Below are 20,070 nucleotides of genomic sequence, written 5' to 3' on the forward strand. Positions count from 1 at the left end.
CTAAGTCAGTCTTCATCTCTAAAATTATTTCTGAATGTTTCCCTTTATTACAAAAATCGTTTACAAGTTAAAGCAAATTACACATAGTCCCCTCAATATGCCATTTTGTGTCATATCCTCTAGATGTGTGTGACTTGTTCTTCCTACTCATACTATGTCCAATCATGCATGGCTCTTTCCCTATACTTAGGTCTTCTTGGCAAGTTCTTAGTGCCTGATTTACTTCTCTCTTTCCTTAATTTCCTCATAATTTCTCTAGATCAAAGAAGATAATTTTACTTTATCTCCAGTTTTGATCATGATACACATTCCTATTCTGTGGGATAAATATATGGTTCACAGAGGCAGGCAAGAGAGCCTTGTATTCACCTTTTATTAGCTACTCCTCCATTAGATTGTAGCACCCTTTATAACCTGTTTCTGGCTTCTATACCCCACACATGTCTAGATTCCACCCTCTGAAAAATTCAATTCTTGTCATTCTATTTGTACATCTTTTTATACGGGAGCCTTCTTGTGTTATTCTGATTTTTTCCTTTCTCGCCTTCCTCTTCTCAGTCTCTCTTCACTTATTAACCTCCTTAGTTCATACTTGAACTAGGCTGCTGGCTTCATCAAGATTTCATTAGGCAAGCTCTCCCTTACACGTAGACTGAATCTATGACCTCTTCCCTCACTTCCAGGCTGGCTGTGTTCACTAATCCTTTGTTCACTAGTTGAAGGAAGGCCATACTTTATTCCTCTTGGATCTCAAGAAACATACCTAGAAAATAAATAAGCCATGAACAGCCAGATCCAAAATGAGTCACAACATCCCCTGAGAGCATCCTGGAGCCAGTGATCCTAGTAACTGACACAGAACAACAACTAGTAAATTCTCCTCGATTATTGAACTTGTATGTATGCGATGCTGATGCTAAAAATGTTTATAAAATGACTAAGAGGAACCACAAAAAAGCTCAAGGAAAAGAAAATTCTGGAATTCTTGGCTCACATGTCCTTTGAATTTGATACAACTTGGCCTCAATGTCTTTTTATCATCCATGCCACTCAGTGCCATACACATACATATATAATACATACGGTGTGGATGGCTGCTGTTTTGATTGCAGATTCTGCACTGAGGGTTTCTTACAGGCTGCCCAGGGACATGCTCCACCAACTTGCAGTACATTTCGGGTCCTTTTTCCCCACATGTCGCATTGGTTGTGATGAGTGCATTAGAAGCAAGATTCAGTACAGCAGGAAATAAACCTGAAAAAGAATAACAGATGAAGTTATGTCACACAATCTTTGCTTTGTTTATAGTACAACTAAGTTAAAATATTTTTCAATAGATTAAATCAGTCCAAAATGAAATAATTGACTTAAGTCAATGCACTGCATCAAAAGTACGTTATTAAGGTTATATTTCTTTTACTTTCTGGGCCTTAAGAAATTCTCTTAACATTGAGCCTCTAAAATTTAATTTAAATAGTCATGTCTCAAGCAGACATTTAAAAATAGCCTTTATGTACTTGATATGATGGTATTATTCAGTCTGAATCTACTGTATTCCATCTCAGCCATTTAATACAATATTAAGCTATAATCATATGTAGCTTCTATACAATTATGTACCTATGGTTTTTGTGGTCCTTTTATACCCCAATTATCACATAGTGTAAATTGCTGCTACAGCATGTGCCTACGAGACTAGAGAAAAATAGATCTTAGAGAACTACTTGTTTCTTATTTCTGTGCAACCAAAACTTTATTATAGCCAAAGTAGTTAATAATCATAGGCCAGAAATTCCTGCTTGGGTCTAATGAAGGATTTGAATTATGCAGGTCCATCTTAGTGAAAAGCCAGAGAGGCTTTCTGTTCCAGCTGGGAACCCAATAGAGGCTCTTACTTCTTCTTAGGTGATGCCAATTCGGTTACGTACATATCTACAGTTTGCGTTCTATGAAGCTCCTTTCAATGACAGCGCCATAAATTTAATTACCAAAAGCTCTTTTTTACCTGAAACCTCATCACAGAGAAGACACACTTGAGATGACAAATGAGTAGACTTGATTTGTCCATGCAGCGTTATAGCCACTCAGACTGTCTCAGCTCTGTACCTGTTCCAGATATGTTTCTATCATTTCAAAACCTCAAACACAACATTCTTCTTAACTGCATTCTATGTATGGTGTTTGTCTGAGCCCCTCAGACTCATTAGTTCATAGATGCTTCTGCTTTAACTTCAAGCATTAACACATGGTGAACTCAGGCTTATTTACCAGATGGAGAGATAACAGACATGTTGTCTCATAAATATCAGTATGCACTAGCTGCCCATGTTAATAGAAACCTTCTCTGTTAATGCATATCTGCAACATGCCAGACCCTATTTTGGCTATGTCTGCCATCACTCTAGTTCTTTTCATCTTCATGGACTAATTTGTGCCACAAAACAGCCATGTGTTCTGCATGCTACTTTTCCTCTACTTTGTCAAGCTGCTAAGCAACATGCCTGGTAGACAGATGGCAAACAGCAGGGTTGTGCTTCACAACCAAAGCATCTGACCCCAGAGTCTAGCCTCTTAACACTGCCACAATGTGCTGTGAAACATATGTTTTGCTTTCATTCGTAGCCTTAGTTGACCTTAGAATTGCACTGAAAGAATTTTTTTTTAAAAAAAATAAAAACCAGAAACAATATTTAAAATATTTAATTGCACTCACATGTATTGGTATTTGATTACTGGATTTTTTTTTGATCAGAAAGAATAATAAAAAGATAAAAAATATTTTAAATATTGTAATTGTTCTCAAAACTTTAGAAAGAGGAAATAAATTAATAGAGCTGAGTGATGCCTCCTCTGCCCTACAGACATCACTCAAATTGCTCTAAGTAAGCAACATCCTTATCTCTTCTGTTTCCACACTCTAGTCTCTAAATGCCTGGCTGCCTCCTTCTGTGAACCCCCCTCCTTTTGATTCTTGTTTAAGCTTGTTTTCAGCTAACAGTTACTTGACTAACAGTTACTTCAAATTTACAACGCCTCCTCATTTTCCAACACTATCATATTTTCTTCTTTTACTTAATCCCATTCACAACTCAAGCAATCTTCCTATTGACATTGCTCACCTCGACATCCTCTGACCCTCACACAGTGAACCATTCTATTCATGTGATGTGGTCAGCATATGTGATCACTGTTCGGAGAAATACCAGCCAGCCACAAAAATACCATATCTACTTCCCAAAAGAAAAGAAAAAACAGTGCTTTGTAAAAAGTAAAGTACTAATACAACAGGCATGCTTATCTACATACCAAATAAATGCTATTTGAAATAGTCTGCCATTTTGCCAAGTTATGAAATTGCAAATTTTAAATAATTAGTCTCCAGAGAACTACTCCTGTATCTAAGACATTTTATTCTCTAGTTTAGTAAATTACATATGATGGAATAAATGAGATTCATCTGGATGTCTTTCTCCTCTGTTGTTCTGCATCATTTTCTGCTACTGTGAAATTATTCTTTCATCAAAGAATGCATGCACTAAGCCATATATCCAAAAAAGTTGAGAAATTCTAAGATGAGTTTCATGAGGGAGGGAACCTTAATGAGCTCTTGGGAGAAATTGAAGTTTATTTTTGTAGAAAAACACAAGAAAAGGAAGAATGAGAGAGCCAGCCAGAGGGAATGGTGTCTGAATTGAACACTGTTGACAGTATACATTGTTGTGCTGTAAGAAAAGCAGCACACGAGAGAAAGATGCCATGCAATAAAGTTGGAGCAGAGGGGTTTTTGTTTGTTTGTTTGTTTTGTTTTTTTTTAATTAGGGAAAGCAAGCACAAAAAGGGAAAAGGGGAGAGGAGAGACAGGCCTCTGGGAACAGGAGCAGCAGGAAAGAGGCAAGATAGGAAAAAAGAGGGAGGGGGAAGGGGAGAGAGAAGAGGATAGGAAGTGGGCAGGGCCCTTTTAAAAGGGAATTTAGTATGTGCATAGGTGGTGCTCTGAGTGGCTGCAGCTGAGGGTGTATCCTGTCAGAACCCCAAGGGCAGGCCAGTACAGATGACTAAATATAAACATGTATGGTCACTCTGAAACTGCCAGAGTATCTGAACCTGCCTTCATCCTAGCACATAAGACAATGTAATTAGATTGGTATGTATTGCGGTAAATAAGGATCAGGATAAACAAATAGGCCGAATAGATGTTTATTCAGGGAGAAATAACTTACAACCTAGACAGATGAACACCAGGAAATTCAACCCGATCCTCTCCTGTCCGAGTCACGCCAGAAAGAGAGAGTGCCTTCCTGGCCCCCTCTGACCTCCTTCCTCAGGTCCTCTCCGCCCATCGCTCCACCCCCCAATGGGCGTGGTCAGTGCTACAGAAGGACTACCTCACTACAATTCCCCTTTTAGTCTAAAGAAAAGATTTAGGCTTAATACAAAACTATATACAAAACAGTGAATAACAAGTGTGCTCTAAGAAAAGGAAAATCGAGAACAAAATGACCTACATATCTAGTCCTAGGGTGAGGGCATAATGGAGTTTACAATAGAGTTGTCCTAAGGTGGAAAACGTAAGTCTAGTACCTAATATATCTAACTAGGAAGAGAGAATAATAGTTGTGATAGTTTAATCTTCAACCTCATCAAGACCTGAGAAGGAAAATAACAATACTAGAGTAGACAGGAAATGCGGATGGACAACTTCCAAAAGGTGCAGCAAGGACAGAAACAGCAAGCCACCTGAACAGTCACCCTAGGTCTCACAGCGACGTTGGTACACCCAGATTTGGCTAAGGCCAAGAGAACTTGACAGACCACAACAACAGCAGGGAAATAGAATGGCTGTCTTACCCTGACTTGGCAAGGTCAAGCAGTCTTCTATATTTGTCTCCTGTAAGCACATAGGACTGCATGTCCAAATCAGTGGTCAAGGTGGGGGCAATTCTATGCCCAACAGGCCATTAGCTGAGGCGAGATTGAACTCCAGCAGGAGCAACAACAGTGTCCAACATATTTTCGGGAAAATGCACGGTGCTGTCAGGAGCAACAGTGTCTCATGTCAATGGAGTACTAATATTAAAACATTTAAATGCCATGTTCTGCATGTCTATGAAGTGATTGAAGATTAAGCATCTATATCTGACTAATCTCATAGGTACAGGAAATGTGAGTGAAGATAATCTGTAATACTCGGGAACTTAGCTAAAAAGACTGATTAAAATTTTCCTGAGTAAAGCAGGAACAAATACTTAAACAATATAACTATTTACATATACCTACATGTAAATCCCTAAAATAGAGGTAGAGTATAAGTGTCAAGACAAGAGGTAGAACTATAAAGGGCAGCAAGATAAATATCCCAAATTGTATCAATATACAAAATGTCTTGAATACAGGAAAAGTATACATACATAGAATATGGTAAAAAATAATGTGTATAAAATATTATAAGTGGAAACATTTAACACAATATAACAAAATATAAACTTAATTTTACATAGCTTACCACATAGGAATACATAACAATGTAAGCTGTAAAATACTATCTCATTCATACTCAAATTCTCAAGGAAATAGGCTAATCTACTTATACCCCATCTAAACCATATCTTTACCCACCATTCCCTATTCCTGTCTAAAAGATAAACCCGAGTGTAAGCATCACCCAATCCCAAATAACTAAAACCAACCCAAAGACGATGACTATTATCCCAAAATTCCAAGGGTAGGGAAAGGGGGCGTAGTCATTGATATAGATGCATACACCACACATAAAATACACATAAAGTAGACATTTATACTTGTCTTCACTGCCCATTTGTTTTCCTTATTCCCCTCTTCTCCAATTATTTAATTTATGGTATAAAAAGATAGTGTAAGAAGACATGTTTGGTTTTCTGTTTTGGGGAGAGCTCTATCTTTCTATGTAACATGAGGCTAGGTAGGTCAGCTCTGTCGAATGCCTTTCAGGAAAACGGTTTATATATACAAATCTATCTTTGTCCTGCTGTAGACATGACTAAAACTTATGCAGGATGTTGCAAATTTGAATCTGTCATTTTTCTCTCTTCTTTAACTGACAACTAGTCCTGAACTTCCTATGACAATTGGTTTTGTCTTGCTAATGTTGGCAAACTCTGAAATGGTGTGGCCCTATAGAACTTAATTTGAGAAGTTCAGGCCTGTGCTATCCAAGGCCAAAGCAATCATGAAAAAAGGATAAGAAAGAGATGCAGGTCACACTATTTAGTGTATATTCGATGTTTATAATATAAAGAACTGAATTCCATGCCATTTTTCCTACAGGAATAGATGAATAAAATGAATAAGGAAAACAGAGCCTTAAAATGATTATAGATACAAAAGTGACATTGATCAAAAAAACATATTATATTCATCATGGTGTTTAATTACCAATCATCCTACTGGGCAATTCAGTTTAAAAAAAAAAAACAGTACAGTTCAAAGAAGTTTAAGTAACATTCAGTTGAGGCTGATAAGGTAATTTGAACCTAGCTCTGAAAAGCTTCGTGAAGGGTTAGACCCTGATCCAATGAAAATCTTATCAGTTTATATACTTCATGAAAATAAATGTCTTAGTCACCAGTCCACTATCAATTTATAGGGTTTTTACATATTATACTAAATATATTAATGCAATTTATATTTTTCTTTATTGGTTTGTTTCTACTATACTTATTGATCATTTATTCAAAATTAACCTCCTCACAGTATAACTGCCTTGCTTTAAGGTCAAGGAGCAAAAGCTTTGTCAAATTTTATTACTATTTTGCTGTTTGGTTTTTAAAAACCAGTGAAGTGTATTGGTCTTCGAAGGTCCTCAATTAGTTGCTAATGAACAATTCAAAGAATAGGTCAATATTTAAACTTTTATTGAATCTTTGGCATCTCATATTAAAAATTACAATGCATTTTCATTATATGCTAAACCTATTAGGTGATTCCCATTCATCCCTTCTCAAAAGCTTCAGGGTGACATCTATTGTCATACTTGATATGGGTCACCTGCTAAGATTAGGTAACAATTAGGAGTGTAAATGAATTATAAATAGCTGATGAACATTTTAAGAATATTGACTTGCAGGTTCTCGATTCAATTTGAGATCCTGTAATTTAAATGATATATGACCCCGCGGTTATTATCCATATAACCATGATTGATGTTTTTCTCAGTAGACACTGAACTAAATAAATTTGGTTGGATTTACAGTTATAAAAAACTAAAGTCGGACGTAAACCAAATGAATATTTACTCTTTATCATATATATGAAAAATTATAGTATGAATACTACAATGGACAACTTGGGAAAAGTCCTAGTCTAAATAAAGGACAAATAAAAATAAATGTTCCCTTATGGCGAACATTTAGAAAACCCACTAGCAGTGGCATGTCCATGCATGTTAGCATGGTTTCCATGTTCTACACAGTCAGAGCTTTGCACTAATGGTGGGTATATTTTTCAAGCCTACTTAAGTTCATTTCAAAGAACAGGTTGGTTCTGATTGAACCAAGCTTCCGGAGATAAAAGCTGTGAATTCTCTAAATACCTGATAGTGTGTTGACATGAGAACTGCTGTGGAATCAGAGGAACTGTGAATATTAAAGGCAGAAGAAGAGTATATGCACCCAAGAAGGAAATAACATAGGAACATTTCCCAACATCCACAGTTTCATTCCCTGTAAAATCAAACAGCATAACCGAGGAGCAACGACAGCTCTCAACTGATGAGGGAAATGCTAGAACAGAGAAAATCATAGAAAAAGTGACTCCAAACCTGTTTTCAAACTCTGCCCAAAGGTTAGATGCCAAGAACTCTACTCTAGCTGGGCTTGGAAGGTTACACATTTGAGTCTGAAATGTGAATACAGTTAGTCAACAGCTACCAACAAAGAAGATGGGAGAGCATTCTTCACATAACAGAGTCCAGAGTTTCTACAATGAATGTTTCATAAAATCCAATGTGCACTAAAAAAATCCCTAGATAAAGAAATACTGAAATTTAACTCAAATTTTAAAGGGGGGAGTCATTTATTTGATTACTGCTGAGATCAAACAATACTGGAATAAGAAAACAACAATTTCAAAGCAATTTTTTTTAAACTATGATAACTCTTACAGACTCATGGACCGTGCTTGCAATAGCAAGAAATTTATGAATCTTTTTATCGTAGTGACAAACATAATTCTACTATCTGAAAAGTTTAAGTGAATTTATAAAAATTTGGGTAAAACAGAAAAAAAGGAACTTAGAGAAACGTTAAAAATTTAAAAAAAAAAGTTATTTATATAACAGTCAAAGAGCGTCTATGGGGGAAATCAATGGGAAAATAATTGCTGCTGTGAGTGGCACAGGCTGACTGGGGAGAGGTTTAAAGGGAACCCTGAACCTACCACTCCTCACAGTGGTTTGCATTACACAGGAATACAGAGTTGTTAAAACTTGCTGCTAACTGCTGTGAGTGAAGGTCGTATTCAGGAATGGCTTATGTTCTTCATTGTGGGTAATTTTAATCCACAATAGAAAATATACCATCACTTAAATCCTGTTAATGGTCAACACGATACCACATTTTTTTGTTATGAAAGGGCCACTTCAAACTCCAAACTGGAATAAAACTTATATCGAAAAATGAAGTGGATTCCAAGTAGATGTGTTCATGTAAATAGATATGAAAAATACAAAGGGAGCAAAATGTTAACATCAGAATCCCAATTGTGAATAATATAATATTGTATTTTCCGTGTGTTTTAAACTTTCCTGCATAGAGGAAATTTTTCATCACAAAATCTTGACAGTGAAACTACAGAAATGGGACTGGACAGATGGCTCGGCGGTTAAGAGCACTTACTGCTCTTCTGGAGGACTTGAATTTGGTTCCCAGCAATCATGGCAGGCAGCTCACAACCACCTATAACTACAGCAAGAAGGGAGAATCTGACACTTTCTTCTGGTCCTTACTTGCACATGACACATACACACATTCACATAAGGTATTTTTAAGTCTGCAGGTGTGACCTATATGTAAGATTCATCTTATGGTTTGGTTTCAATCAACTTGCAATGTCGGCACAAATAAAAATTTAAGGTAACATTTCTTAAATGTGTGAATGGATGATTGGATCTACAAAGGAAATTGTCCTTTCAAATTCCTCAGAATAAGATCGGCTGAACAAAGAGAACCATTTCTCCCCAATACCCAGAGTCTCACAACCAGCAGGAACTCTACTTCTCCTCGAGCAACTTTCCAGTTCCAGTTTTCTTTTCAAGTAAATAACTGATCTTGATTTTGGATCATATGAAGTACATAAGGCTTGCCTCATGAAGAATGGCATTAGTTGGTGTGAAATGCATTCAGAATAGTGGTGCTTTCTCTCTCTCTCTCTCTCTCTCTCTCTCTCTCTCTCTCTCTCTCTCTCTCTCTCTCTCTCTGTGTGTGTGTGTGTGTGTGTGTGTGTGTGAACCGGTGAGTGGTTTGGTACTGTGGAGGCTGGTTCCTAAGGTTTAGACAATGTTTCCTTAGTATCTGGTAGTGAAAAGTAACCATATTAATGAAGCCTAGTTCAAAACTGAATTCTACGACAGGCATACTATCTAGATAGAACAGGCAAACATTGCTATAATCCAAATGAGGTGTGTGGTGTGTGTGTGTGTGTGTGTGTGTGTGTGTGTGTATGTGTGTGTGTTGCACACTGGTGTATTTGTTTGTGTATGTGTACGCATGTATGTGTGCATGTAGAGGCTAGATATCAATATGAAGTGGCTTGCTATGCTGCCTGTGACAGACAGGATCTGTCACTGGACCTGAAGCCCAGTGCTGACTTTGCCATACTGGCTGGCAGATTGCTCCTCCCAGCACTTGGATTCCAGGCATGTCCTCTATGCCTTGCTGGAAGAGAATGCTGGGGATCTGAATCTGAGTCCTTTTACTTGAGCAACAAGCTTTTTACTGAGTAATGTCTTAAGCCTGAAGATTAGTTTTCTTTCCAAAGCCTGGCCCTGTCTCATCCTTTCTACGGGAGCATTGTCCTCACCTGCCCCTTCACTGGGTCACTGCAAACTGCCCTGCTCTCTCTTCCCGTCTGATCACAGTCATGGGCCCACTTCTCTGCTGCTTTCACAGGTCCTGTTGCTGATTTCCACACAGCTCCTTCTAAGAAAGTACTCCTTACTGTAATCTGAATATTTGCCTTCCTCTGACAACTGTATTTCTTCTGATCGCTGAGTAGGTCCACCAAATCCTTCTGGCTCATAAAGGAACTTGCAAGTCAGTTCATCCCTAATCTCTTAGAAACTCCTTTTCCAAGATCCGTTTAATCCTCCTCTTCAATATGCTCTTCTCCAATATGGAGTGTCTTCATGGAGGCTCCCAAAAGTGCTGCCCGATTCAGCCATCTTTATCCCCCAAATTTCTACCATTCTCTTTAAGTGGGTAATTATCAGCCAGTGTGAACTGCAATCTGCTGAAATCAGGAATGTTATAAAGTATTTTGTAAATGTTTGCATCCAACTTCATCATTGTAAGATATCTACTTCCAATTCATTAATTTTGTCTCTCGATTAAGTCTATTACACACTGTATTTAATGTAATTAAAGTTGCCTATCTAGTCTTTCTGTGTGACTTTCCTCCACTTGATTTTCAAAAGTGTCATTGAAGTTGTCTTTCTGAAAACTCTTGTTACTTGCTTGTTTTAAGACATTTGTGAATTGCCTGCTGCATGCATCGCAGTAGCCAGATTCCAGGGCCTGCTACATATTAATACCAGATCGCATGCCTTCCTATACTCAAGTTGGCTGACACCACCCTGTTTACAAATACAGCAAGTATTTTAAAACTCCCTTTGAGTGATAGAATTTTGTCCTTTTTACTGTTTACTCAACTCTCATGCCCTAGGTCAGATATTCCTTAATCTGAACATGTTTCTTGATTTTGCTACACTGAATTTGTTTCTTTCATGGTGTGGTGTTCATTTTATAATGAACAACATAATGTTTTAATCCTATGTAATGAATATCTAGCCTGTCACATGATTGAGTATATAAATTATACCAGTTGATATACAATACCACTGAAATTTAAGTGTATTGGATGAGAATAAAGATGTGTACTATATAATCCTTTTGGGAGGACACTTATCCGCAAAGCAAATAAACTTACTGGCACCTTGAGATGATAAAAATATGGAATTGTTTTGCTACGTTAGTCAAGTGAAAAAAAATTGAAGGAAAAAGTCACAATGACTTGTCATGTCTTGCTGTCCTCTATCTCTGCTCCATTTCTATTCTGATTATTATTATTATTATTATTATTATTATTATTATTACATTACAAACATCAAGATGGACAAATACATGTACATGGTTGCTTCACTTGTATATTTATATGGGGAAATTATCTGTGAATTTCCTATTATCTACAGCATAGCAGCCACATTTCTTGGTAATCTGAGCCTTTGTAATCAGACTTCAACCAGACTCTCTGCATGGCCACTAGTCACAACTATTTGTAAAAAGATGCAATAATAACACAATGATCATGATCATACATAGCCCCAAGATCACTTAACTATTGGATTTGAAAGTGAAAAATGTATTTCTTTTCTTTATCGTTTAGGTATTGAACTTTCTACTTACATTACCTTAGTGAAAGTTTTGATAAACTATTATTTTAAAATATTTTAAAAGATTTGATATATTTAGTGCATATAGTAAAAGAAATTTAATGTTATGTGACATTAATACTTCTACATATATCTTTGCTTATTATCAGCTTACACACTAAACTAACAAAATATTGTGGAATAGCTATCTATTTTACTTATGCCTAGCACAATATTGTATTTCTCAGATACCAGTCAAAAGTATCTACACGGACATAAACACATGCAAATATGTGTATGTGTGTGTATATATATATGTACTTAATTTCTCAAAGAATAGTTCTTGTTAGTTTTCATTATCCAGCTTGAAATATCCACATTAACACATATAACCAATATTCAATGGTATTTGGTGTTTGGCTGCCTGAGGAAAAATAATCCTTGAGTAACTGAAACAACTGCTTACAATATACTCATTTTAATGATGGAGTTCAGTCATGTATTATTTATACTACATGGCAGATTTCTGCCTTCCCTCTTGTCATTTCCTCTTTTCTTGTCATCATAGTCAGGGTACATAGTATGCCTCCTCTGAGTTCTTGCCAAGCACCTATCACCTCTCAGAAACAAAAAATAAGTGTGTGGAGTAGGGCAGTTTAGATGTTTCCAATTTTCCATTTCAGTTTCTAGGTCTATAGAGCAGTTTAAAATATATTCATGCGTGTAAACAGAGCTGTTTGCAAGTGAGTCGCTATTTAAAAGACAAAAGAGAACACACCAAATGCAAATGTTCTAAGATGTGTCAAGGAAGTAAAAGAGACACTTGTCTGTTGAAATCCTAGCTATGTGGGTGTGTAGGAATATACTAGTATAAAGCAAAATTGGAACAAAACAAAATGTTGAAGAGAATGGCTTCCAGCTGTGCACCGCAGGAAGTAGCTTAATGTTCTCCATCCACAATGCAGATGAAGAGTTTTATAGAAACAAAAAATCAGCCCAATTTGAACTAATCGCCGTCCAGACACAGCACTTCAGAGCTAGGAGAAAAATAACATTCAATCCAGTTGGCTAGAAGCAAACAAAGCCAAGGAGACAATGTATTCCAGGTCTGTTTCTACGATTTGCAAATTCGTCTCAAAATTCAACACTTAATTCTGCCATTCCAAGTTTTTCAGCTTCCAAAATAAAAGAACATTCTCAATGGTCTGTGGCTTGGTCTTCTTTCTTATTTTTTCACCAGAAACAAACAATCAAACAGTAGTTTATGTTCCTCTGTGGAATTAAATTTTAAAATCACTACTCTATGTTTTTGATTTTTGGTTGTTTTTGTTTGTTTATTTGTTTATTTTTTAAGTAGAGGAAGATGAATATTCAAATTGGCTTTTTTTTAATCATCAAAAGGGAAATAAGCCAGACATGATCATATGAACTGCCATTGGTTGTATACAACACCATCTAAGAGGCGTCAGTATTAACTCACATAAGAGATACATACTCAAGTAAGCATTACTTCCCAGATACTTGGTCCAGCCTAGAAGACATTACTATATTCTTAACAAAATCTAATTAAAGTAGATTAAATCTTAATTACTGTACCAGTTTGCTGGCTCCTAAAATTAAGACGTACCTGAGATAATAACTGTCATTATAACCCAAATACCTGGGATGAACACTGATATACAAAGAAAAATCATAATAGTTTATGCCAGTGCTTCCAGATGGTGATATGTGTACTTCAATCTGTTCCAATTTCTGAACGAACTTTATGAAACCAATTCTAACTATGCTGTGCTTGGCAAAGTATTTACTATAACATCTCAAAGTTAAAAAACAAAATCAAATTTAGCAAGATATCTTTATGACTAGATTAAATATATTTTATTCTCAAGCTTAACTGCCCTAGTAACTGGCTTCCTCCATACTCTGTACCTGCTCCTTACCAAGAACCTGCTGTCATGCAAACACTGCTCTGCTTACATTTCCAGTCCCTATAAAAGGCATGGAAATCCTATCTGTCACCCTGGCTAAACTAGAATCTACATTTTTGTTTGTGTTTGACTATGTTCTTCTTCTAGGAGAATACTGAATAAGAACCCAGATGGTTTCAAAATCAGTATGTTAAAAATAATCATCTTCGTTGAGCCTTTTATTTGGAATGTTTCAGCATGAGGGTACCCAATCATATATTGAGGGGGGTTGCTGTTGGAGCAAATCAACTGCATCAAGGCTCTAGCCAACCTTGTTTCATCAGTATCAACAGTGTGCTCAGTGCCTGCTTTTGTCTGTCTGTTCCAAAGCCAACCTACAAACTGGATGTCTCCTTGGCTGGCCTTTCCATCAGAAAAGCTGAAGTCAAGAGGCTTAAATTGGCAATACCACAGGAAAGTTACTAGTTATAGAACATACCAATAAAAATACTTTAGGCTATGTCTGCTGTTAATATTCCAACAATAAAAACAGAACAATGAAAAAATCTCTACAGCAAATGCTGTACCATTTACAGCCTGCAATACACAGGATCTGTGCATGTTTTGATGAACACAGCTGTCCCCAGAAAGGTATTGTTCCTGTGTTCTCACAATCCACTCCACTCTTTCTCATCCCACATGAAACCTGCACGAAAATCTGGTTATGTCATCTCTTTACTCTGGCTTAAAACACCTAGCTGAATGAAAAGAAAAGACATATTCATTTACTTTTACATTTTTTTTTTGTTTGTTTTTTGAGTAACTGGTAGAGTTCCTCAGGAAACTGTTTTTTATTTCATTCTTCCCTTCCAATAATGTCTTCGACTTCTAAGCCATCTCTGCAGTCAATAACACTTTACTGTAGCTCAGGGCCACCAATCTCTCTGAAGCTTTAGACCTGTTTATCTACAACCTATCTGACAACACCTCTCACACATCTCTGAGGCATCTCAAACTCTGTTCAAGGGGGAGCTTGAGATGGCCCATGCTCCACACTTTACCCAGAACACACCCTGGATCCGTGACCCCTGACCATTCCCTGGTTCAAAGTCTGCTACTTGACCCACCAAAGGCATAATAATGAAAATTGGAAATCGATAAATATTGAAGCAATTTCATCACTAAATACTATTCTAATTCTAAACCAATTTCAAATCCAGCTGTTTTTCCAGCACTACTGCCAACACATGGAGGCAATTGTCTATCAGACAGACTACTGATTACATTTTGCCTTTCTTCCATTGTATGTAACCCTCCTGAAGATGCAAGTATGGTTAGCTCATTAAAAATTTTCCACAGACACTGTTGGACCTAGGTGAAAATGCAATACTATTGCCCTGGTTGATAAGGTCTTCCCATCAAATTCTCAAGACTACCCTCTTTAGTCAGCTTTTAGAACAAAGCAATGTTGTATTCTTCCTAGTGACTGTTTAGAAGTTTTAGCTATGCAACAACACTCACCCTTTCCTTATGCTTTCCTATAGCTAAAAATGTTTCTTCCTTTAGTTTGTCTTCTCCCTTTTCTCAAGGAGTATTCCTCTCTCTCCCTCTCTCTCTCTCTCCCTCTCCCTCCCTCCCTCTCTCTCTCTCTCTCTCTCTCCCTCTCTCACTTTGTGTTTGTGTGTGTGTGTGTGTGTGTGTGTGTGTGTGTGTGTGTGCGCCCGCGCGCGCATCAGAGAGAGAAAGAGGATGTGGGGGGGGGGAATCAGAGACAGAGAGAGACAGAGATTGAACCCATGGCTTTGTACATACTAGCCAAGCATTCTAACAGTCCTTGTTTTATTTTATTTTAATTTTAGTTCTTTGTTTGTTTGTTTTACTTTGTTTGTGTTTTCCCAGATAGAGTTTCTCTCTGTAGCCCTGGAAATCTTGGAACTTGCTTTGTAGACCAGGCTGGCCTTGAACTCACAAAATTCTGCCTGTCTCTGCTACTCAACTGCTAGGATTAAAGGCATGCACCACCAGGCCAGGCTTTATTTTTCCATTTCAGTACGGGATTATTTACTCCTCCCTCAGCCTCTCAAGTAACTAGAATACTAAGGCACCAGGCACGGGTAGGGTCATCTGTTATAACGCCTGACTAAACTTTTTTTTTTTTTGGGGGGGTAAAGCACTAAATACAATGTATAATTTTAAAAATTGTTTAGAATATAAACTTTGTGATAGACTAAATCTTATGTTTTTCTTTCTGTTGGTGCTGACTACCAAGATCCCAGAGCCCAGGGAGCTGCACATATGAGGGGCAGGAAAATGTTCTCCCTTGAAAATGTCTCTTAGAATTCAGTATAAATTTTGTGAGGGTTCTGAAGAATCAGCAGTCCCCCCTTACCACAAAATAAAAAAATAACAAAGGCAACAACAAAATAAGAACAAGATACAATACTGTCCAAGTAATAAGTAGCATAGAATATATTTGAAGCCATTTAAAGTTTAGAATATTTTCTATTTACTTTGTTAATTATCTTCTTAAGAACAATACCTTTTTCTTCTTGGTAAATATAATAATTTATTTGTTGGAACATAAAAATACCTCTTCACATTTTGTGTGCTTTTAATGAATTATTTTGAACTTTTTCTTATACCTCAGTCTGACTTTACCTCCTCAAACAGAGATTAGAAAACACAAGTGGACTATTCTAATGAATAAAATATTCAGTACCACTAACTACCACATAGCTTCTAGAATTTTCTCATGAGAAATGGGTGGGGCCCAGAGTGTTGTGGGAGCTTGACAGCTGACATATGCATCTAATTTGGTTTTCTGCTATCAAGGCAAATTCTATACAGTATTAACACATTTGTGGAAATACTTGTTTTATAGCAAATTCCCTTTAAAGTGAAATCTGAAAGTGTTTACAGAACTTTGTTCTTAGCAACTGTTTAAACACATACATAAAAATGCAGGAAAACACACAAAAAATTGTTTCTTCTTGTAACTTCTTGAAGTTAAAAAAAATCAGCATTTTCAGTCAATGGGCAGAGTTTTGCAAATAATGCCTCTCATTTACCAAGTACAGATAAATTCCCACAATAATGAGTTTTCTGTCAGAGTTTTATTTTTGCCTTTTATCACCCTTCCATTAACAGCTGAGTCTCAATTTCTTGGGGGCTAAGGATGTGTTGTCCTAATCTTTTCATTCTCAGATACTAGTCATTGACACAAAAAAAAGAGCTCATTAAATATACCTTAAAATCACTGAATCACCTGAGACTCTGACATTTAAAAAATTCTATATGGAGTACATTTATTAGTGTATCCGAGCTAAATATAAAGCCTAAAACAAAACCCAAACTGCACATCTGTCATTGTCAGGTAACATGAGCTGTGAAACTTTGTTTGAGTCATTGCTGATAAGACATAATACGTTTGGAGGACTTAAATTTACAAAGTACTTTTACTTTTCTCTGGATTTGTATCCTCTGTCTTTCTCTCTGTCTCTGTCTCTCTCTGTCTCTGCCTCTGTCTCTCTCTTCCTTCTCCCTCTTTGCTGTCACACATCAAAGCTATGACACATATGGGGTAGGCATCGTTAACTAAATACTAATAAAATAAAGGGAGACCAACAATGAAAGATGACTTTCTAAACGTGTGAAATGTTTTCCTATCCATTGAAGGCTCTTCTGAAAGTATTTGATACCTGTTCACTATGCTTCTCCAGCTATTATTCAACTGAGTTAGAATGACACAAAATGACCAACATGAGCAAAGTCCTTGGTCTCCATAGAGCCTCAGAGCCATGCAACATAATTATTACAAATAACTTCTGAATAAATGTCATATTTTCCATTTTAAAAACAAAAGGCAAAAGATATAAAGTTGAGTTGACAGCAGAAAGGGAGTCTCAAAGATACAGAAAGGGAGTCTGGCTCCAGGTGAGCCACAATAAGAGTAGACACCTGCCAAGGGAAACAAGACCCAACCAGCATTTATATTCCCAGACAGAGATCAGAGGTGAACATTCAAATCATAAGCCAGATATCTAATTCTTGGCCAACAGTTTCACTGGCAAGCTGCATTGCATTCCAGTTGAGAGTCAGAGGGACCTTTAGTATGTGAGCAGATGTAAATCTGTAATTAGAGGTTAGTTTATAACGTTACCCTAAGTTTGTTGAAGGGAACTGGGCTCCAGGAGCTGGGAAGATGGCTTGGTAGCTGAAACACTTGAGCTTTAGTGAGGAACTGTGCTTGGGTTCCCAGAACCCACATAAAGCTTATGTGGTAGGGTCAATCTGTGACCCCACCTCTCCTAAGGTGAGATTGGTAGCAGAAACAGGAGAATTATTCCCTAGAACATGAAAGAAAAAAATGCTTACAGAAATTGCTCCAGGTATCCCTGTTTAAACTCATTGTTACCTGTTACACTCTAGCACTCATGCTAATGAAGCTGATGGAGTCTGGCTCTCCTAGCTGGGATAGAAGGAAACATTGCTGAGGCTTGGGAGGGTTACTTTTCCTAGTAGTAAGAAATTCTTATCTGAAATCTGCTACGGAAGGCATCCTTACAACTGTCCTCTAATTAAATATTCCTAATATGCTTTCACCCCTCCCCGCAAGAGCATCACTGCATAAAATCCAAGGCATTTCTGAGGTTTTATGTTCTGCCTCACATAGCATGTTCTTATTTATACTCTCTGGGTTTTAATTGTATGATCGTTAGAGCTGATACATAATGAGCTCTCAGATCACTCTGGTATTTTTTTCCCCCACACTTGCACATAAAGTAATTTCATCATCATCCTGTTTTAGTGTCATACAATTTTTGCTTTCCCAGTAAATTGCTTATTTTGTTTCCTGTGTGAAACATCTGATTTCGTGTCTTCTATGCCTATGCAATTCATGAGTATATTGCTCTATCCTTGAATCCTGACTAACATTCTAGTCATGTACTGCTTCCTAATTTAAGACTATGTCATCTGAACTCATAAGTAGGTTTTAAACCCTGAAATAGCTTTGGAAGGGTATTTATATTTTTTTTAATTGGGAATGTGGCCATGGCATTATAACAAATGCTATGCATTTTTTTATTATTATTATGGGATCTCATCATTGTCACCAGCAGGAACTTTGGAAGTTATAACTCACAGTTTAGTGTAAAATGTTCCAAATATAGTTCACTTAATCAAAATAATAATAATTACAAGCTGAAAAATATACTGAGTACTTAAACAAAAATATGGCTAGAAGGTAAAGCCTGAGAACCACATTCAGACACTAAATACATTCAGGTATACTCAAGGTCAACGTATTTAACAGTATGTTTTCAGCATATTCATTTACTCAATCACAAACTGTAAATATTAACTAGTTCCAAGAATGTTGAAACAGCGGATACAAGCATCATTTTCAAAATACCATATATTTGCTTGACAGCAACAAATATGGCCAGAGAAGTATTATTCTTCAGAAGCATAAACACTGCCAAATTTGTCAGATTTGTAAATCATGTTTATAAAACGAATAGGTGGAATTGGAGCCTCAACCTACATAATGAAAATAATATTTATTGATCATTGCTCTCTGAACCAGATTGAAAACACTGTCTAATAATTTATCTGTTCAATGTAGTGCCAGACTTCAGAAAATGCTCAAATACTTGATAAATAAACTAATCAGATCATGAATACAATATTAGGCAAATTCCACCTTTAGTCATAGATGTGAGCATTGCATAGAACAATACAAATGGTTTATAATTTAAAGTGTGATTGTAGAAACATGTTCATAGGATTTGAGAGCTATCTTCCTTCCTTATAATCATCATGTCATTCTTCATCATACTGCGGCAGTCTTTGTTTTTATTAAAAATAGAAATTAACATAATGTATTAGATCCCTGTGCATTGGGGTAGATAGAATAAGAGCCACAGAAGTCCATTTCCCTTGTCACCATACATCTCTGGGACCTGAAATAATTCTCAGTAGACTCTTAATTTAAAGACAAGATTTCCTTTAAGTATTCCAAGTATTTTGTATTACCATTATATATACCACTTTATATTAAAAAATGTATCCTAATTTTTACCTACTTAACTCTCCAAGTGTCACTCTCTAGTCAAATGAATTGTCTCTTCTCTGGATGTGCCATCTAACTTCCAACCTCCTCTAGGTAGTGCTCATGTGGCCACATGGATTTTTCCACATAAATTCTAGATACATTTCTTTCAAAATCTCTTCAAACTCATCTTTTGGTCTAAATATAAATCTCCATTCTTTTTTGCCCTTCACCAATTAACTCTAAAGAATATCACTTTTATTTTAGAATGTTCCTCTTTTTTTTTTTAATGCAGATACACTCAGGACATAAGAAGCCTCTTTTTTTAATGTATATGCATTCATGACAAACAAGTTTCTACTTATTTGAATTTCCAAGATGCCTGGCAAATCTATAGGTGCATTATTAACATGCAAAACTTCTTATTAGTCACAATTTCATTTACTCACAACATATAAACATAAAATTTTCTTATAAAAATATATGTGCAT

At 36.5% G+C, this 20,070-nt stretch overlaps 1 protein-coding gene across 1 annotated transcript in view; it reads right to left on the reverse strand.

Moving 5' to 3' along the window:
- Positions 1–20,070, reverse strand: part of Lama2 (laminin subunit alpha 2) — a 564,428-nt gene that overhangs the window by 427,320 nt on the left and 117,038 nt on the right. Inside the window, 1 exon segment of the mRNA XM_051175465.1 lies at positions 1,084–1,254. Coding sequence (XP_051031422.1) covers positions 1,084–1,254 — 171 coding nt within the window.

This window comes from Phodopus roborovskii, unplaced genomic scaffold (genome assembly GCF_943737965.1).
Source record: "Phodopus roborovskii unplaced genomic scaffold, PHOROB, whole genome shotgun sequence".
Classification (NCBI taxonomy): domain Eukaryota; kingdom Metazoa; phylum Chordata; class Mammalia; order Rodentia; family Cricetidae; genus Phodopus; species Phodopus roborovskii.